The 26,600-nt window shown below is 42.8% G+C and overlaps 1 protein-coding gene across 32 annotated transcripts in view; it reads right to left on the reverse strand.

The window, feature by feature from the left end:
- Positions 1-19,363: 19,363 nt before the first annotated feature.
- Positions 19,364-26,600, reverse strand: part of LOC124068394 (protocadherin gamma-C5-like) — a 211,186-nt gene continuing 203,949 nt past the window's right edge. For 15 of the 32 annotated variants that reach the window (XM_046406646.1, XM_046406647.1, XM_046406642.1 and 12 more), the window contains exons 3-4: positions 23,172-23,269; positions 19,364-21,563 (exon numbers count right to left, since the gene is read on the reverse strand). In XM_046406646.1, the coding sequence (XP_046262602.1) occupies positions 21,280-21,563; positions 23,172-23,269 (382 nt within the window). In that variant the 3' untranslated portion in view covers positions 19,364-21,279. Of the gene's footprint in view, positions 21,564-23,171; positions 23,270-25,690; positions 25,745-26,600 lie in introns of all 32 variants that reach the window. The other 17 variants (XM_046406636.1, XM_046406637.1, XM_046406632.1 and 14 more) reach the window with 3 other exon arrangements.

A 26,600-nucleotide genomic window follows, 5' to 3' on the forward strand; every position in this document is an offset into this window, starting at 1 on the left:
AGATAAATTCCAGGACCTTCCTTGGCTCTGGGGTTTCCAGAGACATTTTCCAACACTGATTGCCAGTGTTCCACATGATTCCTCACATCTAACACTGTCTGTGTGTGGGGGAGAACAGTTGATGCCTTATGATTTTTTTTTTTTTTTTCATTTGCGTCCCCTCTGCTTTTCTGTTCTCACCCTTTGACTACCTCGTCCTTTGCTCCAGTAATTTTTTCAGTGCAATAGGGAAACGTCTGGCGTCAGTTAACCTTTGAACTCCTTGGGAGATTTGTTTCTGAGCTAAAAATGTTAGCCCACTTTAGATATTATGACTATAAGCTGGTGGCACTGACGTCTCACCTGATGAAGACCCGGAGAGACTCGTCCTCGCCCACATGCGCCCGCTGGTGAGCCCATCAATGGACCTGCTGCAGTTTGTCTACCAGCCAGGCATTGGAGTGGAGGATGCCATCATCTGCCTCCTGAACACATCACTCTCACCTGGAGAGGCCTGGGATCACTGTGAGAATCATGTTTTTAGCCTTGGCCAGTGCCTTCAACACCATCCAGCCCGCCCTGCTGGGAGACAAGCTGGAGTGTGCAGATGTAGACCACCACCTCAGTGCCTGGACCCCGTGGACTACCTGATGAACAGGCCGCAGTATGTGAGTCTGACATGCTTCTCTGTAGCACGGGTGCACCACAGGGAACAGTTCTGGCTCCCTTTCTGTTCACTCTCTATACCTCTGATTTCAGGAGATGACCGAGAGTACCGAGAACTCATCCAAGGATTTGTAGACTGGTGCCAGGGGAACTGCCTCCAAATCAACAGTGGTAAAACCAAGGAGCCGGTGGTGGACTTCAGCAGACGCCGACACACCCCACCCACACTGGTGAGCATCCAGGGAACAGACATCGAGAGAGTCACTTCCTACAAGTACCTGGACGGTCGCTTCAACAACTGGAGAGGAGGACTGGCTCAGTCCTGGGCTGCTTCCTACACTGAGGTGAGTGCCAGGAGGACAATAGCCAAGCTGACATCCATGCTGGAGACTCTGACAGCACTGGGCAGCTCCTTCAGTGACAGACTGCTCCACTGGCGCTGTGTGAAGGAGAGGTACCGCCGCTCCTTCCTGCCCACTGCTGTCAGACTCCACAACATTCACAGCTGATGAATGTGTTAACTGGACAATAATACATGTGTAATAATGGGACAAAGTGGTCACGCCAGTAATACATGTGTAATAATAACTGTGCAATAATCTTTACTCATATAAACACTACTACAAGGATTAGTACTTATTTGCTTAGTCCCTGAAACAAAACCTGTGCAATAACCATTCCATCCACTAATCATGACTTGAGGGAATCTATTGTAAACAGTCTTTTTCTTTTCTGTACTGTGCACAGCTGCAGGTACTTGTTTCCTGTGTATTTATTCTTTTTGAATGCACATCCTTCTTATCCTTGCATGCTTTGCACCCTCTATATTCTGTTGGCTGCTGTAACACTGCAATTTCCCAGTTGTGGGACTAATAAAGGATTATCTTATCTTATCTTTACCAGAGCAGCCAGTTCAGAGGAAGTACACCTGTCCTCCACCTGAGAGTCTCATAGATCATCAGCTCGTCCATCACAGCAGCAAAGCCTCAGAAACGTTTCCCAGCATGAACTGTGATAAGTCATCGTTTCTCCTGCTCTCCGCCCTGCTGTGGCCAGCCGAGCCAGCGTTGGTCTGTTCTGGGAAACCCCTGCTGTATCATACCAGCTACCCAAAAATAGCTGGAGAAATTTCTCTGGCTTCAGCTTCGTTCGGTAAGGTGAGTTGATTCCGTCCACATCTCCTAAATCTTTCCCAGTTTCTGACAGCATATTCTCCAGCTTGTTCACACTGAAACTTTTGCATCTGCTTCTTATTGAAGTCAGAAAGAGAAAAGCATCAGTTATGCCTTCTGTTGTCTGGTGGCACATTTAAGTTGAAAAGTGGGCTCACTCAATTTAAAAGCATGATGTGATGGTTTCATTCCACATCTTTTTTTACCTGGTGTACATTGCCCTGTGTGTAATAATTAAATATGACTGTTTTCTAATTTCAAGAATAACCATTAGTTTTATTTTCATGGAGTGTTATTAGAATGTAAAAGAAGTTGAGGAAAAAAAGTTGTGTTTGTCATCATGTGAGAAACCTGGAGAATAAGAAATCAGTTTCTTCACCGTCCCTCCTGTGTCTTGTGAAGGTAGGCCTCTGCTCTTTGGTGAACCTGAGCTGCAACTGCCGTCCTTTCAACTCATTAACTTCCCTGTTAATTTAACCAGAAAACCGAGACTCCCTTTCATCATTTACACACATGGTGTTCGTAGACACACATGTAGGCCACAGGGCCTTAATGATTCTGGTTTGGCAGTGAAGAAGATGATGGATCAAAATGTCTATGCATACGTTTTTTTGTATTAGTGTGTCCTTGTCACTCTTCCTGTCTCGAAGACAGAAATAGGCAGCCATTCTCCCCCCACATCTGATCCTAATCACAGTAGGGCCGTAGCTCAGCCAGCAGCTCTTTGTTTTTAACTGGCATTTGTGTGCATGTGTGTTCCTTATGTTATCCACATAAGGATTTGGTGATTTGTGTGTCACTCAGTGTGGTCAAACTGCACTTGAGAGATCCTTGCAGCAGCTGAAATGTTTGAATGAGATTTTCAAAATGGCTGAAGCATATTTTAATCTATGCGCAGCCCTTTTGCATGCTTTAAAATGCTGTTCATACAACAGACATAATACCTGTTTAAATAGACCTCGGATTAAATGGTTTTACCCTTTAACCATTAACATCAGGGCAGACTGAGGAACGTAAGGTTTTCCTTTGGTCTCTCATGGAACAAATTCACATGTATTTCATGCATGTCACCTTAAAATGTCTAATTAGGTTTTAAAGTAAACAGACAGATGCTTTTACCTTTAGGTTATTCAAGATTCTGTCATCAGTGTTTCCCTGAAATAACCCCAGGTATTTACTGTTAGTGTATATGTATATACTACAATACATAAACACAAATACTGTGTGATGACACCAACCAGTAAAATGTAATATTGTCAGAAGTTAAAGTACACATACTGAGTAGTCATTTACTTTCAGGCCTCATTTTTTTTGAAGAGGCGTCCGCTTAATTTGTAGCAAAACTTTGAAATTTTTTCGATCACTGGATAAATATAGCATTCTTCTCTTCAAATTTTTGCTGTAGTCATTTATGTTGTCAACATCTTTCTCATGCAAGGAGTAACTCAAACCCTGAAGAATGTTTTTATCTTATGTCCTGTGTTGGTTGATTTGCTTCTAAATGAATGGCTTCAGGTGTGAATGAGGAACTGTCAGGATAAAGATGAGGAGGCTTATATTGAGGCTTTTCAAATGCAAAGACAAAAAAAAAAGCTCTCAACAACACAATGATCATGAAGAGGCCTCCTCAATTCTGAAGAAGAGAGTTTGAGTTACTACAACAGTTTGGCACAGAGGGATCAGGAGGGAGAGACAGTTGGAAGGTTAAGTGCAAGAGAAAGCTGGCTGTGACAAAGTGATTACCTTATAACCAAAAGCAGGGTTCTCTGGACTAAAACTTGTTCAGCAACAGCACCGTGGAAGCAGGTGACAACAGATGACTTCGATGTAGCCCGCAGGTGTACTCTCATGTAGGCGTGTCTGAATGTGTGCTAATATTCTGTTACACTCGTGCTTGTGACTGTGTTTACACGCCACGCCTGGGTAAACATGTGAGCACATCCTGGTCGTGTTAGTCACAGGGAACTGGAAAAAAGACAGGAAGCAAGCTGGTTTGGACTTCAGCATGTCGTGTTATTGCACAGAAGATTTTGTGTCAGCATCTGAAAACGAGACAGGATGAAGCTCTGCGACACGAGACTGAGAGGCATGTCTTCACGGCCATTCATCAGTATCTGTGTGTTCAGGGTCCTTCATTTACACTCTGATATGGCTCAGTGGACCCCCTTGGTTCAACCACTCATGTTGCTTGTTAAAATATGTTGTTATCTAAGTCGTTAAGTGGCAGAATATAGACAGAGGCCATGAAGACTACAGTGACACAAGCCCCTGTTAAATACAACTACAACCAATGCATGGCGACACAGTTTTTCCATCTGGGTATAAACACTTTCAGCTAACTTCACCTTTCCTTCACTTTTGCTAGATTATCGAAGATTTGGTGACTAAATCATGGTGTAAAGGGAGAAGAGTTTTAACTTTGATGGACTAACATTGAAGCTCAGACTGATCTGCACCTGACTGTGTGTACTCTAAAAGGTAGAAGAAAAGCCTAATATGCAATGCTGCCCCACCATGACACTGACATCTGCAGCTTTTAAATTAAATGTTAGGACAGGCTACTTTGAAATCTGATGGTGAAAAACACATTTATGTTCCTTTGTAAGAGTAGATTTACTGTAATAATAAATCCACTCACTGTTCATTGGGTCAAATTCAAAGTTGTTAAATATTTTGACACCTCATCCTATTAGCATGCTAACATGTTAAGCTAATTTGGTAAACATGGTAAATATTATACCAGATAGACATTAGCATTTAGCACTGCTGCTGTGAGCATGTTAGCATTAGCATTTATTATAATCTCATGATGTTTAGTCTTGTTCTGAAGCCATAGCCCTTCTAAGGACAGTCTGTCCCCACTCCCTATTAAAACCCTTTATACCGAAAGTTGGCTGCAGTTCACCAAGGTGGCACCTAGGAGCTAAGTGGCTAAACTAGTTATTTACACCTACTTCTAGACCAAGACGCCCAGATTATTTTAGTTTTTACAAATATAGTATTGATTATATATCAGAATTGAAAAGAATAGTATGTTAATATGTAATAGTAATGCCCATTCGTTTTCGTTACAGGGCAGAAGGTTTTACCTATAAAGCACTAACATTCTGCTAACGTATGCTGATTGGTCAGTTAAAGATTTACGACTAGCACGTTACGTTATGGAAGGCAAAGTTCAATTATCATTACGTGAACATAACCACATTAATACCTCTTCAGTTTTGTGTATTATGGTCCTTGTGCGTTTTCCTCACGAGAGCTACAGCAGATTTTAGAAGCGTAGTTAAAACAAAACACAAACTTGTGATTGATTGATTGATGTGTGAAACCAAAATGGTGAATGCCATAAACTGGCGCCTGTGCCACAAATACTTAAATAATAATGCAAGAAGGTATTTCATCATAAAAAAAAATCCATGAAATTTGAATCTAACTGTACTACACTACACTCGTACCAAAAACATAAAGAAAATTACCAGAAAAAATTCTTTTGCACCATAAAAGTCACATTTTGGGGCTACACCTCCATAAGTCCCCATTCATTTTAGACTGTCTCGCTAGCGCCCCCTACATAACTGGAAGTGGGAGTTCTTCCTATATTAGAGGTTCTTTGCTTTAACGTTAAAATGTTTATGTTTATTGGTAGGATTCACTGTGAACTTATTTCCATCATTGAAGAAATCATCAGACAGTTTATCAGTGTATTGTTTTAATTTTTCTACTTGTGGTAAAATTATGGTTGAGTCTTACTTGTAGTTCATCAAATGCAGACGTTCTGGATTGGTGGCTACTTGACAACCTGTGATTGAGAGTCAGCAGTGAGGTATGGATTAAGGGTGTGTTGAGGCACAGAATATTATGCCTTTAACATGCATCTTGTTAAATAGATCATTTGTGTAGAGACAATGTTTCTGACTACCATGTCTCCCCCTGTGGAAGAATTACAGGGTTAATTTTAGCAGAAGAGTTAAAAAATCTAAAACATTTAGGTTTTGTCAGTAGTTGTGAGTTTATCCTGGTAAGGTCAGAAAAAGGATCGGGATGACTGTGATCTATAATGATGTCTCATTGCTATGAGTCTCAGGTCTTCTGATTCCCAGACTCCCTCAGTCTCTTGTTGTGACATTCTGGGGAGTCGGGGGAGATTTGTATGCGTGTGTATGTGCGTGCTTGTGTCCTTATATGCGTGAAGGGGGTCTGCTGGAGAAAAGAGGTCTGAACAAAGAAAGGGGGCAGTATAATTGGCTTCAGCACTGCCAGACAACACAATGACATGGCCATTGATAGTGGAATGAGTCCCCAGGAGCTGTGGACCAATGGGAGAGCAGGAGTGTGTTTTTCACATTCTCTGATTGGCTGGCTGAAGGAGGCTGTCGGTCTCCAGGTAGCAAAGTGAACCTTGGAGCATATCTGCCACCCCTCCGCCTCCAGGAGGGAGGGAGGGAGGCAGCATTAGATGTGGAAGGGGAGATGTGACCTCAGCTGTGGAGGGAAACAAAACAATTGATTAACATGCACACAACATATCATCTCTTATTTTCTGAATGTTTCCTCTCTCCTGCTGTTTCCTCATCTCATGTACATCGAACTGACTCTCTGTTTTCTTTTCCCCTGACCCAGACGCACATGACACGTGTGTGTGTGTGTGTGTGTGTGTGTGTGTGTGTGTGTGTGTGTGTGCGTGTGTGTGCATAGGCACAAATTTCTCTGGCTGTTATTAGCACCCACATTGCCAGGGCACTGAAATAAATTTGTTTCATTTGTCCTTAACTTGGCTGTACACTCCACTGCTTCTCTCTTGTTCTCTTTGTTTCAGTTTCTGAGAACTGTGGATTAAAGCCTCACTTCATTTGTTTAGATTGGCCGTTTCTCAACTTTCCTGCTGTTTCAGGAAAGAAATACGCACTACTGTGGCATTTAAACTCCAGAGAAACAGGGTTTGAGTGACAGCAGAAGAATAAAAACCAGAAATTCAACTAATGTTTTTGAATGTGTATATCTAGTTCAGTGTGTGTCTGTGCATTTGTGTGCTCCTTTGCATCATTTTTGCATTTGCCTTAAGGCGAGTGCATAAATTCACACGCTTGCATCTTAGTGTGTGTCACTGCCTGCTTCACTCAGCCTCCCTGCATTGGTCGTCATATCTTAATAATATCCCCTTGATCAAATTACTCGGCTGCTTGTATAACACTCTTCATGTGACACACAATTAGCAGACAATTAACATGGGCCAGTGAGTGTCAACCGATTGGCTGTGCCATCACACTGCAGAGTGACATCTCCATCATCACAGCGCTGCCCGGTGTCACCCTGAAGCAGCAGGGTGCAAAGATAAAAACACTGTCTGCCTGTCTGTCTCGTGTGAAAATATGTCTCAGTCTGTCTGTTTCTGTTTCCTCATATCTATCTGTGTGGAGTTGCTTTTCTCTATGATTCTGTTTCTCTTTATGCATTTCTGACTACTCATGAGCATCTTTTGTTTAGCATTTTTTTCTACATGTTTCTTGCTGCCATCTGATTTTTCTGCCTGTTTGTCTTCTGATTCGACTGGAAGTGAGACGCGTCTCGCCCTAAAACAATGTGATGTGTCTGCTGAGGGATGAAATATAGTCAGCATGTTTCCCACATCAGTGTGTAAGGGGCATCATGTCATGAAAAATGCTTTCATGTGTGTGTGTGTGTGTGTGCATTGCTGTGTGCATCAGACTTGAAGACATCCAACTTATAGAGACAACTTAAGCATTAAATCCTATTAAAGGGCAGATGGGTCTTTTGTAATGAGAATTAACTCTTCTTTATTGAGGAAATGAGACGTTTGAAGTGGGTTTAGGTATTACCAACAGAGGCTGTAAAATGCAGGACGCTGCATTCATCTATGCACCAACAGACTTGTTTATGTCTCCATTTTGTGCAGCGATCTGCTTTAAATTTCCCGCTGCTCAACGTTACCATGAACCCCTCAATCCCTAAGCCACTGAAACACATATAAACACATGTGTATACTGCCATCACCCACAGTTTTAATTTTCGAGCTTTTTACTTCCCCACAATCTGCAATGTCATGACTCATCCCAGGGGATCATTGTCTCAATGTCTCTGGGGACACGTTTCTCCCTTAAATGTGAGAGAGACTTAGAGAGAAGAGGGTCTGTCTCTCGGTTCTGCAGGCTGCGCTGAAGGCTGATGCCAACAGAATATTAATAAGCATCAGGGGTCACACAGCCACATGCATAACTATAGTGCTCTCTCTCTCATTTGACCTGCACCTCCCGGTTTTCTCTCTCACACGTGCAGACGGGCTCTCAGGAATACCTACAGAGAGAGTCCTCACATGTATGGTAGGCATGTTGCTGAAATAGGCTAAAGCTCTTGTGGAGGTGCAGTAGCAGTACAGGCTGCATCGATGTGGAAACAGCAAACCAGACTTTCATGTCACACAGCTCATAGTGACAAACTGATGTCCTATGGCCATATTTGGTGTCATCTTCTTGCACTTGAGTGTAGTCCTGTATGAGCCATGGCTTCTAATGTTGCTGATGGTCATGGCTGCGTGTTAACATGACCACGACTGACTGGTGTCGATTGTCTTTTTGAGCCAAAATGTAACATGTGAAAGTAGGGTTAAAACCCAAGGCATGCAGTTACATTAGTCTTCCTCCATCAATATTTTCTCAACTGTCTGTCAAAGCAGTTAAAAGCTTCTCTTATACATTTTTCATCAGGCTGTTTTTAGCCACCAGTGATTGAAACAGGTAAAAACAGGCACTTCTAAATCTAACAGAAGGCGGGTTGTGGTTGTGCTTAATAGTTGAAACGATGGAGCTGCTCAGACGCCAATACCGAAGGTTTGTGGTTCATAAAAAACGCAGTATTGATTCTGTCACTCTGAGAAAATAAATAATATTCTTCAAGGTCCAGATATTATAAAGCTGCCTAATTTTCAACACTGTTCCTTAAGGTGTTTTGTTGTGATGATGTAGACCGCATGTTCTCTGATTATGCCCCCCCTTTTTCATGTGGATAGATAAATAATTGTTATAGACGAGGTCCTGCCTTGTGTCGATATCCTGGACCCCCGGTGATGGGAAGGGGGGCAGGGTGATGCAGTAGATGGTGACTGATGATACCTGCGAGTGACGCTGTTACCCACGTGGACCCCTCGACTCGAGGATGTTGTGTCTGTCCAGACTGGTCAGGCTCTAATCACAAGGATCTACACCCCTGACCCATTTCATGGGTTTATCTTGTTTGTGTATGTTTGTAGTTTATAAGACTGGTTCATTTTGTCAGTGGTGTGTGTGTGTGTTGCTCTCTATCTGTCCACATACATTTGTGGAGGTAGGGCAGTTGTCAGTCAATTGACCTACATTAGCTGAGCCTCCAGCAGTCTGATTTCCTCTGGGGGCAATAAATCTCTGGGTGTGGTCTATACGTGTGTGTGTGTGTGTGTGTGTCTCAAAGGTTGTGCGTGCATGTATATCTAGCAAGTATGTCTATGTTTGAATATGTGTGTGTGCACTTGTGTGCGTCCTATATAAAATATAACCCCATCTCAGGAGGGTGAATGTGGGTGAAAGTAACAAGCCTACATTGACTGTGACATTTAGAGGTTAACAGAGACGGACATGGACAGAGACACCAAATGCTTTTGGTTGCAGTCCTGAAGATGGAGACGAGTTTTACAGTCCATGAATCTGATTTTTTTAAGAGTCTTTTTTTAAACTGTCAGTCTCTGATTAAGTTAATTACTTAATTATTGTTGTGCAGAAATTAATTCAGGAATTCAGTGACAACATTTCTGATGTCAACCATAATGCGCCCTTCTTTGGTAGATTTTAGTGCCAAAGAGGCAAATAATTCACATTAAACAATGACAAAATTTAATAATTAATCAATCATCAAAGTCATCTATCTTTCATTTGCAAGTTGTTGCCTTTCAAATTTGACTAATTGATGCATTACTTTACAATAACTTTCTGCAGTTGCTCAGTTGTCGTTGTTGTTCAGTTGTTACTTGCTGAGATTTTATATGATAATTAATTACCTGAGAAAATAATAAACCAGTCAGTTGATAATGACAGCAATTCATTCTTGCAGTCCTATAAACATTAGAACGGATGTTTCAGGTTCATCACTGTCTGTATGTGAGGGACAGGAAGTGAGCTGGAGGAAATAATGCAGAAAAGGAGATTGCGGAAGCTGCAACATAATGATGAAATTGGCACAAACTGCAAATGTCTGGTTCTGTGCCAGTGCACATCTTTTATTGTCTGTGCAGGCAAAATGAAACTCAACATTTCCACTTACATGATAGTCATATTTTCTCCTGATGTGCAACAAAAAACTGCTGAGGGGGGAAGAACTGACTCGCACTGCCAACCTCCCAAAAATACTTCCACCATGCCAAGCACCTTTGAGAGGCAATGACATCATTTCTTTGCCTGGTAACCATAGTTACACTCATCTCCTGCTGGCAAAAATCAGCACCCGTACCCGACTCTCCTTGATTTTTCTTTTTTTTTTCATCCTTCCTGCCTGTCTCGTCTGCTTTCCTTACATCTCTCTCTCTCTCTCTCTCTCTCTCTGCTCTATTTCACTTTGTTTCCTCTTTCAGGTGTCTTTCTTTCTTTTTATCTTTGAGCATTTTAAGGTATTCTCCTCCTCAGCTTTGTGGTAAAATGGAGGCTGAGGTGGAGGTGGAGGAGAAAACACAGACATGTACAGAGATAGATGACCTACATAGACAGAAAGCACAGCACAGATGTGAACACATTGTAGCTGCAGCTGAAAATGCAGTGTCTCTTTAACAGAGGGTATTAGCACTGTGGATGTTAGTCAGTGAGGCATTAAATCGAGACTGCAGCAGAGGCGATGAGAAGAAAAGATCAGACCTGTAAACAATGACTAAACTGAGAATGGCTGATGGTTACAGCTGGACCATACAGGCAGCATGAGTCACCGCTCCACACTGATAACGTAAAGGACAGATGGGTCAAGTGCTGCATTAAATCTACAGAAAGGAATACTAAAGTTTCAAAAAGCTGCATCTCAGAAGCCCCCACTGTAAAGAGGTACATGAGGATAGGGGGCAGTGCGCTGCATTACAAACCATTTTTCAGACAGGCGGGGTGGGTGGGTAGAAGATGAGTATTAAGAGGCATTGTGTAGCTGTATTATAGTAAGGAGCTTACAGTCCCTGTGCTGCGCTGAAAGGACAAAGAAGCGTCACAGAGGAGGAGACCAGGACAGGGAAGAGCTGGCAGGGAGGAAAGGGGACAAGGACACTAATTTTGGCGTCCTCTCCTGTTGAGAGACATTTTTTGGTTTTTTTTTTTTTGTTTGTTGGGGGTTTTTTTTGTGTTTCTTTTAATAAATAATCACCAAATCTCTTTCTTTCTTTCTTTTTTGTCTTCTGATTTTCTCTAATCAGCATTAATATTTTTTTCTTTTCTCCCCGTCTTTACTTCATTCTCTTACCTCTTAGTAATCTACTCCATGTCCTTTTGCTACATGTTGCCAGGAAGGTAATCACTGCAGCCACCATCCCTCTCTGCCACCCAACTGAGTCAGAGAGAGGAGGGGCTGGATGGATAGGGTTGCCATGGAAACTGGGAGTCTGTTGCCGGCGGACATCATCTGTTGTTGCACAGAGAGGAGCGGGCACATGAATATTTGAGCTTTATGGACAGACGAATAGCACAAAGTGCTCTCTGGACCTCCACTGCCACTTCAGATGGAAATACAGAGAAGTCACTATACGGGCAGAGGTGGGAGGACAGGGACGGGGGGGGGGTGGATGGATGGATTGATGAAGGATGGAAGAAAGGCGGGGTCGCAAAGGAAGACTGACAGACCTCCATTTTATTTAGGACAGAGTGTCTGATTATCTGGGTTAGCAAAAGAGAGACAAGGGAACGATGAGAGGACAGTAATAGAAAAGAATGGAGGAAAAAAATAGATGATTTTGACCATTTTGAGTTTTGTCTGCTTAGAGAAATGGAGAGTAGATGATGGGAACGAGAGAACAAAGAAGGAAATGAAGGGAGGGTGGGTGGGTGACGTGCCATGAGAGCAGTAAATTAGGGCACTGGAGCTTGTTTTTCTCTCCCTCTCTCTCCCCTCCTCCTTTTTTCGTCCTCATCTCTCAGAACGTCCTGCAGTATTTCCTAATTAATCCTCTTGGAGGGTTGTTTCCTCTGCTGGCTGCTGATGGGCGCATACACAGACACATTCATGCAAACAAACCAGTCATGATTCATGCAGATTTCCAAATGAGATGCTGCATTTACATGGAGAGTTTGATTGCACACAGTCTGACTGCACTGCGTCAAAAAGCACAGAAACTGCATCAAATATGGTTCATGTTTTTCTGTCCTGCCTGCCTTACAGCTCTCTGCCATATGGCTTCTTATGGAGCTTTTGCTGTTTTAAAATACTTTACATAATAGATGCCAGAATGGGCCTTACGCAGAATGCGTATTTCCTTATACATCTTTGTTATAATAATCAGTTTATGTCTTTGAGTATCTCCCAAGATCTAAGAATAACTTCCAAGCTTTGTGAGTGTCCCCCACTGCTGATGGGTTCAACACCTGTCCCACAGGTCCTGGTCAGCAGAGTCCCTCGTCCCTCGTATCCCCAACAGTGCTGACTTTCATGCCACTGTCAGAACGTGAGCTATGGCTTTTAAAATATTCCCATGATCCCCCTTGTTGATTACAGATGTGTTTGGGCCCAGTTTCTCATTCCCTAGTGTTTCACAAGTATGCAGCTTTCTCCTAATGTGTGTGTGTGTGTTTTCCATCTTGATCCATTAGTAGTCCAACAGTTCTGTTTTTCTGTCTTTGCTGTGGATTTTGTCTTTACTGTGGTTAGACATCTGTTAACTCTGGATATTTGTGGAGTTTTGAATAGTAAAGATTACATGACATACCCATTGCTTGATATGGCAGAGCAAAAAATTAGTGGCATGTTGCTGTCTCGTTCCCAAACTTTCTTTAACTCCACATGCGTGTAGAATAGTTTTGACAGCTGCATTAACGATCTTCCTCACATTGACCATGTACGACTGAAGAAGAAGAATTTGTGGATGCGCACAGGTGGATGTGGTTCTGTTAACATCGTTAAAAAGGAGAAATCCGCAATGTAAGAATAAAGATGCTGTCAGTCAAGTGTAGTCAGACGACACCCACAGTTTAACCCTTAATGAATGTTTTCTCCTGTCTTTATCTTTCACTGCTGCTTTTTAGTCACTCATATTCAAATACTTCAAAGGAAGTTTCAACATTTTTAGGAATATGTTTGGATGTGCTTCTTGCTGGGAGTTCAGTGAAAGGATCAGTACCACACTCATGTCAATGCATTAAGTACAGACCTGAATCTGGGAGGTGATTAGCTTGTGTAAAGACTGAAGGAGTGAGAACCTGCTTTTGTTGCTCTGTCATATAATCTGCCTACCAGCAACTCAACACATAACACATAGAAAGTCAAACACAACAAGTTGTTGTTTAACTGTAATTGTAATTATTATTTCTTGGTGAATAGTGACTTCATTCACATTTGTTGCTTATCATCCTGAGGTTGATAAGCAACAAACACTCACAAGAAAAACCGTTAAAGCACGTACATCTCTGTAAGACCACAGCTTAATTTATGTACGAATTAAGTGACTTAAACAGAGCTAGAATATCTATGTCCCCCTGCCTCCAGTCCTTTTGCTAAGCTAAGCTAATTGCTCCCGACTCCATACTGACCTTTTCATACAACTCTTTGAAAAAAGCAAATAAATGTATTTCCCAAAATGTGAAATAAATATCAGAGAGGGTGAACGATCCCTCATTATCCCAACCTTTATTAAGTGAACATGAAATAATGTTAAAGACTGATTTCCCTCAGAGTTTGCATTTAAGTCTCCAATATCAGGCAGGAGTGTGTCAGTTCAGCGAACAGGGAGAAGTGGGGAGGGGAGCACAGAGGAGTTTGATGGTGCATGCTTATTAGCCTGAAATATCCATGTAGCAGCTGCACCATTTCCGTGGCAACACCTGTCGCCATCGCACTGAGCTGTCGACATGCCTCTGTGTCAGTGTCTGCATGTCCGTGGCGCCACACAATCACAGCATGTCCGACCTCCATGAACACACACACACTGAGCACAGACTTACTTCCCAATGCCCAGGCGTACAAAATCCCATTCATGCAGTACAGAATCCTTAATGTGCAGAGTGTCCAACATGCATCGACACACACACACGCACACAGTCGTGTTAACCTAACTTCTAGAGACTTACCCAAAGCATAACCACTACTTGACTAACCCTAAGCTTAAACCAAGTCTCCATCCTAAAATTTAATGATTTACTATATGGGGATTCGTGTTTTGTTCCCAGAAGGAAGGAGACTATCCACAATGTCACAGTATAAGCAGATTTATGTACCCACAACGTGAGTCAAATATGTCCACACACACACACAACTCTATATTACACTGTTGATAAAGAAACGGTTGTAAAATAAGAAAGCAGAAAGAGAATTTTTGGCCTTCTTGGAATCCTTACATATTATATTTTCAGCCTTCCTTCTTGCGCCCTGCTCCCTCCATTCCTTCTCTCGTCACTCAGATGGGGAATTTTGCGTTTCCATGACAACCCCAGCGGTGGAGGAAATGGATTAGATACTCTGCACTGTCTGTGTTGGGGGTGTGGTAGCTGCTGATGGGGGGAGGTTATGGGCTTATGGGGTGTAAGGCTTGTAAAGAGGAATTGAGGTTATGGTTAAAGGTTGTTAGTGTGTGTGTGTGTGTGTTGGAGAGAGCAACAGGGTGGGGGCAGAAAATGCCCTCAAACCACATTGCACCAGATGGAAGCTTTTGATCCTCTCAAAACACACACATTGTTCTATCTTGTCGAGTGACTGGAAACCAAATTTAAGTCCACTGGAGTGGTCTTCATTTGGTATTTTCTGTGAGCAGATCGCATGACGTTACTAGCTTACAAGACAAGGGTCAAGTGTGTAAAACAAAGCAGTAAAGCGACAGCCGATGCAAGCGTGATTGGACACTTCTTCCTCTCCGGCCTGCTGCAGCAAAATTGTAATGAGGCAATTAACCTTTCTACTGTCACCCCGAATTCAACTCTCACTGTCGTTCAGTCCGTCTTCTCCCCCTTCATTCCTGGTCTCCCTGTCTCCCCTCTGTCTGATTTCCATCCTCCCAGCTGAGAAAACAGGCGCGGGAGCTCTTGGCAGAGGAGACGAGGCGAGAGAGGGAGAGCAATAGAAAGAGAGAAAGAGTAGAGAGGGGGCTTTTCAGATGAAGAGAAAAAGGGGTTTGCTACTTTGAAAGGAAGCATTGTGTTCTTCTTCCACATTGCTACAGCTCCATCTCTGTGATTTGGTCGTGCTAGCAGCCAGCACATTACTGTGTCTCTTTAAATCAGGGTACTGTTAGCCTTAGCAACGTTCAGGCTCCAGTGCTCCAATGCTCCTGCTCAGTGGCCTCCTGCTCTTCTTTCAGACTGTTGAACTTAACTGTGTCTGAAGGCCACATTCCTCTCTGCTGACATGATAAATGAAAACAGGCTTTTTGGAAACCATGAAAGAAATATGGTAAATATATTGTGTTTAGCAAAGCCCAGAGAGGATGATTACAGCTACCATTCAGTGGTTATTACTTGACATTTGTTGTCGTGCTGGAGAGTTGGGGTGTATTTTTGGAGCTGGCTGAGTGCGCCAACAGTTTCCAATTCCTTTCTCTCCCTTTTAATTTTTCATGAGGAACATCCACAAACAGCACAGTCTCTTTCTCTCTGTCTCTGCATGGGGAGAAGTCACATTAACCCTCTGCTGTTTGATTCTATGTCTCTGAAACTTTCAAGCATAATCTCCACTAAGTGTGTCATTAGGATTTAGGCCACGCTTAACCTGTCTGTGACTCTGACACTGCGAATATATATGTTTCATCCCACCGTCAGTCCAGATTAAGCTGGTTTATAGCCTAGCCGTGTTTCCACAGAGCAGTGCTCTGTCCTCTAACATGTGGTGACCCACCACACTGCAGAGACAGCTGCAGGGAGGGGTGGGGGGTCTGGGAAGGAAGAAGAGAGGAAGTCAGAGAGGGAGGATTTGGGGGGGGATTCCTTCCTTTCATTGGGCTACTAAATGGTGGGGGAGGTAAAAGAGGCGCGTAAACTCACTTCCTGTCCCGCCACAAGCGGCCACTTACATCATGTCCTGCTTTTCGCTCTCATGAATCAGACATGATCCTCCTCGCTGTGAAATGAGATCCTCGTTTCCTCTTGCCGGACCTGCCTGGCAGCTCACACTCTGAGGGGGAAGATGCAGCTCTGCTAAACCCTCTGCTTCAGTCCAGAAAAACTGAATACATTTGATCATCGTGCTGTTTAAGAAATGTGTTTTTCCACACTTCTGTTTGTGAATGTGTTTGGAAGTTTTGACTGACCACAGTGTTTAAGTGTGTCTGTGGGCAGCCACATGCCTGCTGACATGTACATGTGTCAGTTTCAGGATGTGATGATGATGTGATGTTATTCTCTCTGGTGTCCAGACTGCCTGACTAATGTTATTACTGTACACAGGCAGTCCATTGTCAAGTTCCACTGTGCTACGACTTCCCCTTCTTGGACAACTCTGCTATACATCACTGGTTTGAAGTTTTTCTTTTTTGCCCGTGTGCGACTGTGTGTTTCACTCTATTGTGTATATGTCTCTGCGCGTATAATCAGTAGGAATGCGCTTAATTAAGCGAGATAGGGTGAGGAACCTTAAGGGGGCAATAGAAGAACAATCTCCCCATTCTGTTGGGTCTCCCCTCCGGGAAATGGATGACACATGGGGACAGTGAGGACAGCAGGAGTCTCTGTGAGCCACAGGATGACAAACATCAGCTGACAAAGTAACTCTAAAGCTACTGTAAAGCCTAATAGTACATGCATGTAATAGTACATGTGTATTTTACCCATATGAACAATACTTAAATTTCCTTTGATTGTTACCCAAAATTAGAATAACTCTCAAATGGAAGTCAGCCTATAGATCTCCAGTGACTCAAACTGGGACAAACCCAGTGCGTTATTACCTCTGACTCATCCACTTGTGTCTGTGTGTGGGATGTTCTCCACTCTGCCATGTTTCCTGCGTATGTCCCTCTCAGAGTTGCCAGGTTTGACTAATGGTTGAATATGTTTGTCTTCCTGCAGGTCATTCAGTTCAGGCGGGCCCTGAGCAGAGCCAATAATGGCCTCTGCATATATGTGTAATGAAGATGTGGAGAACACAGAGACGCATCCAGCTGCTGGGGCTGACAGTTGCCGTGGCAACAACGTAACACAATGGGGAAGGGTAAGAGAAGTCGGCCATTTTGGGCATGTGAAGCTGCATTGTTTGATGTGGGAATGTGGTTGTGTGACTGAACTGGTGAGTTAAAATCTGAGAAAGGGAATGTTTTGTAAGAAATCAAATTAAAAACTGACAGATGTGGATTTTTTTAATGAACATAAATATCTTTTAAGGCAATCTTTAATGTCTTATAGCTTTTGCTCTAATGTAATCTCAAAGGCAGTATGGAAAAAATGCATTAGCTGGCATTACAATGGCTGCCATGCCTGATTCATGAACAGCATTCACATCATCATCTGCATCACTTCAGCTCCTTCCTTCCATCCCCCAACATCTGCAGCAGCGCTTGCTCCTTTTGTTTTGCTTGGTGACGTCCCATGAGCTATTTATAGGGACGTATGTTATTGTGCGAGACCTTGTGAAAGGCACAAAGAGCCTGAGCAGTCTACCATGTTCCCAGTAGTGGCCCCAGGATCTCTGAGCTGTTTGAATAGAATGGTTTTACTTTTACTACTATTGATAGTTTCCTCATTGTCTTGCCATCATTCATCTATTTTTCATAAGTAAATAATTCAAGACATCACTCAAGATAAGGTCAGGTAAATAAGAGCAATATAGAGCTACTGTTTCTTGTTTAACCTTCTGATAATATGTGATAACCATCAGGGGCAGACTCAGGTTGTGTGAGGGTCAGGGGCTGAAAATAAAATAAAATAAAAAGGTACCAGTATGCAGAAAGTCATTATGCATTTACGGTGAAACCATTACAAACTCTGGTTAAGATTTAAATTATTTTATCATGTGACTCAGATGTTACAATTGTTACACCTTTGTGGTAAAATCAGACAGGGAACCACTGACTATTTAACCATTAAGAAGCGCATGGAGGCCAACTAATTTTCTAGGATGTACGGCAGCCTAGAGGGCACTTTGTCATGTTCTCTTGAATATTGGGCATTTTATTAGCTTTATTTACCACAGAGGCATCCAGGAGGGTACCAGGGTGGGTAACTGCACCAATACCCCCTTCCCAGCTCTTTGGTCCTCAATTGATAACAATTTAATTAATCATAAAATAGGCCAACACGTTTGCAAGTAAACAACTGCATGAGAAGCGTATTTCAGGCCTCGTGTGCGGCACTGCACCAAAATATGCCAAATATTACATCATGTTGCTAGTACAAAATCCTTTTTTGCTGCTCAGTGTATTTTTACTGAAGCAATGCTCTTGCTGCAGACTTTTAGAATGGCAAATACGTTAAATTTAATTATGTTGTATAAATCTATTAAAGTCATAATTTAGTAGATTTGATGGACATACCTGTCAATCATTTTATCAACAGTAATAGCTCATTTATCATGTGAGAAGTGTACAGGAATTAAAAAGGGTGCTATGTGAGTTTTAAACACATCATAGGAAATTATGTTTTAAAGTCAAATATATTTTTACACCCTGATATATGCCACAAAGAACACCTGAAATGGACAAGGGAAACAGGAAGGCTTCGTGAAAAACATTAGGAGTGCTGCAGTGCTGTTGAATGTGGGTCGCATCGACGAGAAGCCGCTAGCAAAATCTTTAAATCACATCACTACAGCCTTAAATGACGCATGGAGTTAATCAAACTGTACTCACAATAGCATAACAGAAACCACATGAGAATTTTTTTTTAATGATTTCATAATCTTTTTTTATTTGAAATGTCAGTGTTCAAGAGAAAATAAAACAGCAATATAAATATTAGCATAAAAATAAGAGTAACACAGGGATATAGCGTGGGGGCTAAGCATTTGATAAGAAAGATAATACAGCAGGATGGAGCAGTATTAATTTCAGCAGCAGACGGACTTACACATATATAATATTTATAGTCATTTGTTCATATGGACAGAAAGAGAATGAGAGGCATTCTTTCACAAATGCACAAGATAAAATCACCGCAAAAGAACATTAAGAGGTTACAGAAGGATAGAAACATTTCCATATTTTTTTTTGTTTTGTTTCTTTACAGGGTGATAAAAGATAGTAGAGAGAAAATGAACACAAAAATATGCGCAACACATATCACAAGTTAACTAGTCTACGTGTGTCACTTTGTTTACTTATCTAAAGTTATCTTTAATTCATTTATTTACACTGAAGAGTTAGTTGGCTTCCATGGTGCTTAGTTACTACATTGCAACACAAACTGTTGAAGAACATCTCAGATTTTTATTCTTTTTTTTTTTTTTTTTAAACCGTGATTTTCTTATTTTTCTTGAAAAACAAAATGCAACACATTCCAGTAGTAAGCCACGCCTTGTGGAGAGGGACTTTGATTTTGAAAATGTTGGACGTGGTCCCTTCTATACAAACAACTGGCTCATACCATCGACGGGACTTTGTGTTTATTTACAGTGGGAGAAGAGACTCACAGGACCAGGGAGTGGAGGGGCTGAGGTGAGCGGTAGAGAGGTTAAGGTTTCCCATTGATTTCAATGGAGGAGGGATATTTCAAAGGGCTCTTCAGTGGTATCTCCTCACCAACAGGGACAGCTATGCTTGGCTCTGTTGACCTCTACCTGGGTCAGTGCATTAGATCAAGTTTAAGGGGTGGGCGGATCAACAGTGGTTCCTCTGTACATTCAGTGGGTAGAGCCAAGGTTGTTTTCCCCACCCCCTCGGTCGATGTAATGGTGCCACCTCAGTCTGTGTACCCCTCACCACACCCTCTCCACTTCCCCTGACCCAGTCTGCAACCTGCCTTTTCTCATGCAGTTGTATCTGGTTAAGAAGCCTGACAGACAGATGGACGGCAAAGTAAAGACGTCATATCTTATACAAATAGTTCCTCTATGCTATTGAATCAGTATCTCCCAAAGAAAAAACATGTTACTGTGTGTGTGTTCAGCACTTCATAGATAGTGAGGGGAAATACTCTAGCGGCTTGCAAAGTCTCTAGAAACTCCTAAGGACTGTTAAGTTTACCACATCTACACGTTTCCCTAAAGACTGAAGTGATTACTACCCCTACATCATCTCATCATCAGAATACGAACAGTGCATTTCTCTTTGTTTGGCTCTCAACTTGGGGTAGTGAATGAGGGAAGGACACGAGCTGGGGGTGAAGAGGGGAGGGTAGAGGGTGCAGGGCGGCATGACATGTTTGCGCCCATCTGGAGCTGTCATACAAGAAACAACTCCCTGCCGCTATGCCACCTGCATGGACAGAAGGCTTGTGACTCCATGACACAACGCCACGCCACCCCACCCTCTGCCAGCCCTCGCTATGGGTGCATGCTCAGGTCATAAAAATATCAGGAGATTAAAATGGGAATTTTTAATCCATGTTTACAAAAGTAATTTTTGTTTTGTGTCAAGTAAATGCTACATGTGCATTATATTGACCTGCGATTGGAGGGAGGATAACAGATTCAGGATGTCCTCCTCTTTGCTTTTGCAATGCATAGTTTGCAACTAAACTAGTATATGAGGTTTGAGCATGCAGAAGAGTTTGTAATACCTGTCAAACAACAGCCTTATATCCACAGGACTTATGCTTTAAGACTCTGCAAGGCTGACCCCAAACAGGAACCTAATGGGTAGCTTACTTTACATTAGCTGACTTCCCACCTCAGGGAAACAGCACAATAAATCCAACATGAAAGACACTAACATTTCATCTCTGAATACATCGTTGTGTATATCCTTGTCATCCCAGCAAGGTTCCTTACACTGAATCTCTTTGTCCAAGTTCATTTGATTTTGCCAAAATAAAACAAAAAAACCAACCCAAAACAAAAAAACATCACAAATCACTATAACCCCCCATACCCTGCCAAAATTATCCACCGACAAAGATTACATGCGCAATATTCAACCTTTCGCATAACATGGATTATCAACACCAGTAACAACCTTCGGCACATTCAGATTCTTCAAGACTCTCTTTCAAAGAACCATCAGCTTCATACATGTGGTCAAAAGTGATTTGCTGTCATTATTTAGACCGTGGCTAGCATGAGTGACAGCGGAGCAGTAAGATACTTAATGGAAAGGGTACAGGGGGTTGAATTTCTCATCGGATCAGGCCGGGTTCATCATTACTCCACCTCTCTCCTTTCGACTCTACTTCTTCTCCTTCTTGGTGGACTTCTTCTTGGAGGCAGGGGTCTGAGCGGCCTTGGGGGGCTCAGGCTGGGCCGAGGCCTGTGGTGGGGGCAGCGCCTGCTGGGTGGCCTGCTGGGCAGTGGCCTGCTGCTGCTGGGGGTTGGAGGTGAGGGTGGCCGTGCTGCCGGGGATGTAGACGTTTTGGCGATAGTCGGGCACGTGTTGCAGGGTGAACTGGGGGCTGTAGCGGGTGCTCAGGCCCATGGTTCCTGGTCCCAGGGTGGCCGTAGCCTCGCTCACTTCTGGGGGGAAGAGAGACAGAGTGGGGGAATAAGGGGTGAGGAGGGAGAGGAGAGAGGGATGAAACTTGTTAGACAGAAAGAACTTGACAGTTTTAGTATGACAGTGTTATATTAAAAATAGCCAAATGATAATAGGCCACAAAAAGAGATTAAGCCAATTACGTTTAAATCCTCTAAGAGATAATGTGTTTGACTGAAGAGATATTCTGTGTAAACATTAGTTTTCATTAACAAGTGTGTGTTCAGGCAGAAACAAGAGATTGTAGTGATGCAGCTAAAAAACGAGGGCATTAGTGGGGAAAAAAAACAGCTCTTTTACAAAATGGTTGACTGTGTGCAGATGGGATGATGAAACTCTGTCCCTGACATACTCCTCTGTGTTTTTGGTTTTCTATCACGCCTGCCCTCAGTGAGCGTGTACGCGCACATGACGTAGCTGCTCAGCTCATAATTCTCCAACAGCCCCTGCATTGCAGAGCCAGAGACACAAAGGTTCCCTCCCCCATCCTGTAGTTCCACTCAGCCTATATAAACACACACATGCACTTGTCAACTGTCATGCTAACTGCACTGATATCCAAAGAGCCGAAGCAGTGAGGGAAATAATGTAAATAAATATTTTTTTAATACTCTTCATGCTCTTGCACAGAGCTTTATTATCTGACTGCTCCTGCACTGCACTCACCATCACGGTGACAGTAAGTATAGAGGAGAGACGACCTTCAGTATTTATTACATACACGGTTTGTTCTTTCCTTCCCGATGTCACCAACTGTTCATTTTATCTAACTTTTTGCTGACATGCGAGTTACCACTAAGCCGAGGACAGAGCCATTCCACCTCCCCGTCTCTCTATTAACTCCGATGGAAAAATTTCACACCACCTCCGTTGCAGTGTGCAAGGTGGGGGAGGGTGGGAGTGTGTGTGGAGGAAGGGACGTGTGATGTGTCAGTGGTTAAAAAAAACAGTGGAAACAATGACTTAAGGCTATTTGGCAATAAATGTTGTCAAGTTTGTCCTGTCAGCATTTGGTATTTGACATTTTGTTGTTCAGTCTGCATTCAGAGCCGGTTTTATGTGTATTTTTCCAAGGCTTGTACAAAAACAGCCTGATCACTGCATGTGTGTGTCCTCTCGGGGCTGGTTAGGCAGCCACCGCAGGAACAAAGAAATATAGCAGTACATGTTGTGAAATATGGGAATCTTTGGTTATGGATGAGCTCACATGTTGTATATTACATAACAGTTTATGTAGCTCTATACAGCCTTCTGCTGATGATAAAACACTGTGCATGTGATCTGTGTGTACAGTGGAAACACGCACTTCTGTCATGTTATTCAATTCAACACACCGTGTACAGTTTTATCTGAGGAACTGCAGGTAGCTATGTCAACTGTCTGTATAACATCTGAGACTTCCTTTGGATTCTTACTAGCACACAACCACTACATGTAAATATCAGTGTGGCCACAGAGAACTTTATCAATGAACGAGTGTGGCTGGCTGCCTTAACTTAAACAAACTGCCCCTGCCCACGCACACACTCAAGAAGATGGATCGATGGAAAAGAGGAGGAAGATGGGAAGGTACAGGAAGGTACACTCACCGTTAGCTGCAGCCATCAGGGCCTGGAGCTGCTCAGCCTCAGTTGGAGGCTGGGGCCAGGGGCCAGTTCCCATGGCAACCTCAGGTCCTCCAGTTGCTCTGAGGTGGAAGAGAGTAAAGAACAACTGTAAGAAACTGGTGGTTCATCTTCTCCAGTGTGTATGTGTGTGTATGTGTATGTGTATGTGTGTATGTGTATGTGTATGTGTATGTGTATGTGTATGTGTTTGACAGTTGGTGGTATATGATGTGAAGGCAAAGCAACTGACGGCAAAATACACAGCCTGAGGATACCTCAGCAAAGATAACAAGTAGGATGTATAGTTTACAAAACAGGGTGTGTCGCAAACAGAGGCGCACTCTTAAACACACTCTTGTTAAGGCATGAGCAAAATGTGTCTGCACACAGTAGCAAGCGTGTTCACGCATTCACACACAAACCACACCAACATTCAGCCTCTCTCCGATATGACCATGAGCACTGTGCCATCTAGTAAATCTAATTAAATATTTAATGATCCCACCTTTAAAGGAAATAGCTGTCTGCATAGTCACACACGCAGCGCTCAGCGAGCACTGAACATTTCCATCTGGGCAAACTGCAACTTCAAAGGCTTGTTTACTTAAAGTCTGCAATTTATACGTGGGAGCAACGGAGGAGAAAGCAGACCTGGGATCTATTACGCTCACCTACTTATTTACATGCTCACACTTGCGATACACCAACACAAGCCCTACAACTGACAACTGGGTCACAGTGCTTTAATCCCACAGTGTTACTAAACATTCATATTAGGATTTTTAACAGTACTGCAGCATGTTATCTTCACGCTGCTGGGAAACTGTGTTGGGAAAAAAGTATAAATGCCACTTAATGTTATTAGAAGACCAGCAGAAGTCACAGAAATGTCTATAAGATCATTGTGGATGCTGCTTCTAGAGTTGCTCCACAGTTAAAGCTCTAAATATGGTTTGAGCTCCTCTCTCCATTTCCTATCTGTCTGTGTGCTATACAGTGGTTATTTGACTGTTTGTTTTTGGTCATAACAAACCACCTGAGGGCATTTAGTAGAGGATAATTACCCCACAGGGGTAAAAGGTTCTAGTTGAGTGTACGGCTCCAGAGAGGACGGTAAATGAGACATCAGGGAATAAAAGGAAACAGAGGTTTTGGGTCCTACTTTCTGACAAATATATACTGCAGTAATAAATCAGCAAAGCAGGACTGTATGTATACAGATAATGTTTTCAAAATTAGGGAGATAAAGAGAAACAGTCTTTTCTATTTAAAACTAACTAAAAAAAAAAAAGCTCTTGGCCAAATTGGTCTGCTCCAGGGACTTAAGAGAAAGTAAAGGACACAACGAGGGAAAAAGTGAAAAGGAATTCTAACATAAAAACAGGGATTTGTTTAAGAGCAGGTTGCCAGATCTCACTGCCAAAACTCTGAAGTGGTTTTCAGTTCAGTGCCAGAGATACACTAAGGGAGAGAAACATGTAGATCCTGTGCCAGGCAGCCAATGGGAAACAGACTGGGTAAGAGCTCGGTCAGTGGAGCCAGGGCAGCCATCTTGTGCCTCTTTACATCAGTTAAGATAAAAGGAAACGCTTCATTTGTGCTAAATTAGCATCTCCTTGTATTTATCACATCCTGTGGTCGCGTTAGGTGCTTCCTGTGGTCAGGATTATCACTTCCTGTGGGTAAGATAGTGAACTCTGTTCCAGAGGGATGTACTTTGTCGGCTGGACAGGGCTATAGTTTTTCCTCTGTAACCTTACATGACATGTTTAATCTGTAAGGAAGGCTCTCCTTGTTGTTTTGCAGAGAACCTGATAGATATTAACTTCAAACCTTCAATGAGGCCCATTCAGCCAGTCACATGGTACACACACTGACATCTGTCTCATCTGCATGTTGACCACAGGAGTTTGATGTGGAGAGCTATTTACTCCATTGAGGAGCTTCAGGCCTTTCAAAGAAATCAATCACAGGACAGCTGTCTGCATTGTCTTTTTCTGTTAGCCGTTCAGTGGATAAATCACATGAAAAAGCCACATGTGGTGATGTTGAGCTACAATCATCACAGACATACATCAAAGGCAGCATTGTATGGTAAGCTGGTCTTCTGGAAGGAAAGAAAACAAGAGCTCTCAGACTACAATGACTATATGTATAGCACACATACAAGGCAGAACAAATCTACAAAACACTGCACGCAAACTCAAAAGTGTCACAGTCCTTTCTACGCCACAGCAGGCATTGTGGCCTATTATGCACATCGATCAACAAACCCCATCATACTTTTAGGGAGACTAACAGAAGCTATGGGTTAGGTACATCTACACACAGCACAGCACTCAACTGCAGTGCACTACCTAATAGAAAAGCCAATCGCTGCCCTTATCAGCTGATCTGTGATCAGATGCCCCTTCCAACACACAGTGACTGGACAAAACTGGACGCCGATCAGCTGCTAAGGACAGAGAGTGAACATACATTGTCTACGTCTAAATTGGTACCTTGTCCCACTCTTCGGCGTCCATCGTATGTGTGTACCGTATGGCATGTGGGGACTAAAAACACAACAAGTTACACAGTCTGAAAGAACCATCGTGTATTTTGACTGAAAGCTGGAGTCAGTGTAAGAAAAAGGAAAATGCTGAAATAAGTCTCAGTGGAAAATATGTTGAGTCTGTCAGGTCCATTTAAGATACCAGAGATGGAGAGAGTCAGTTTTCTTTTTCTCCACCACTAACATGATCTGGATCCAAAGTATCCAGTACTCCAGTGGTTACAGTGGTTGTATAACGACAGTGGCGTGTGTTTGTGTGTGTCCGACATTTTCCTGACTTGGCTCAGCGGAGTTTTCTGCCCCAGCCGCTGTGTTTCACGGAGAGAGCTTGACTCATAGAATGTGTTGTGCAATCGTTGTTGTGAAAACTGTTACTGCACGCGCTCCATTTTAGCCCACATAATATGGGCAAACAGCAGTCATCAACCATCAACACAAAAGCTCCCTGATGAACACAGCTGAAATGGAGAAACACGATTCATCTATTGTCATTTAATAGGCTAGTCTCTTGTGTCAGAAACTGAATTTCAAAGAACCAGTGAGTATGACTCTCTCAGACGGCAGAATATGAAGAGAGAGCAAGAAGGATACACTGTCCCATCCCCCCACTAGCTCTGGCCACCGTCCCTGATCAGTAGTACTGAGTGATGGCGCACAGGCTCAGAGAGTGCAGAGAGGAGAGGCACAGGAGGGGGAGGGGGAGTGGAAGCTGCGGCAGCCATTTTATAAAGCAGCCTGGAACCAGGCAGAGATGCTCAGTCAGGAGTGTAAATCAACACTCCACATTCACCGAGCAGAATCTTGCAGTAAAAATTCAACCAGGAATTACATCATGGCTGCAATGTAATTAAAAGTCC

The sequence above is a fragment of the Scatophagus argus genome, chromosome 12 (assembly GCF_020382885.2).
Source record: "Scatophagus argus isolate fScaArg1 chromosome 12, fScaArg1.pri, whole genome shotgun sequence".
Lineage (NCBI taxonomy): Eukaryota > Metazoa > Chordata > Actinopteri > Scatophagidae > Scatophagus > Scatophagus argus.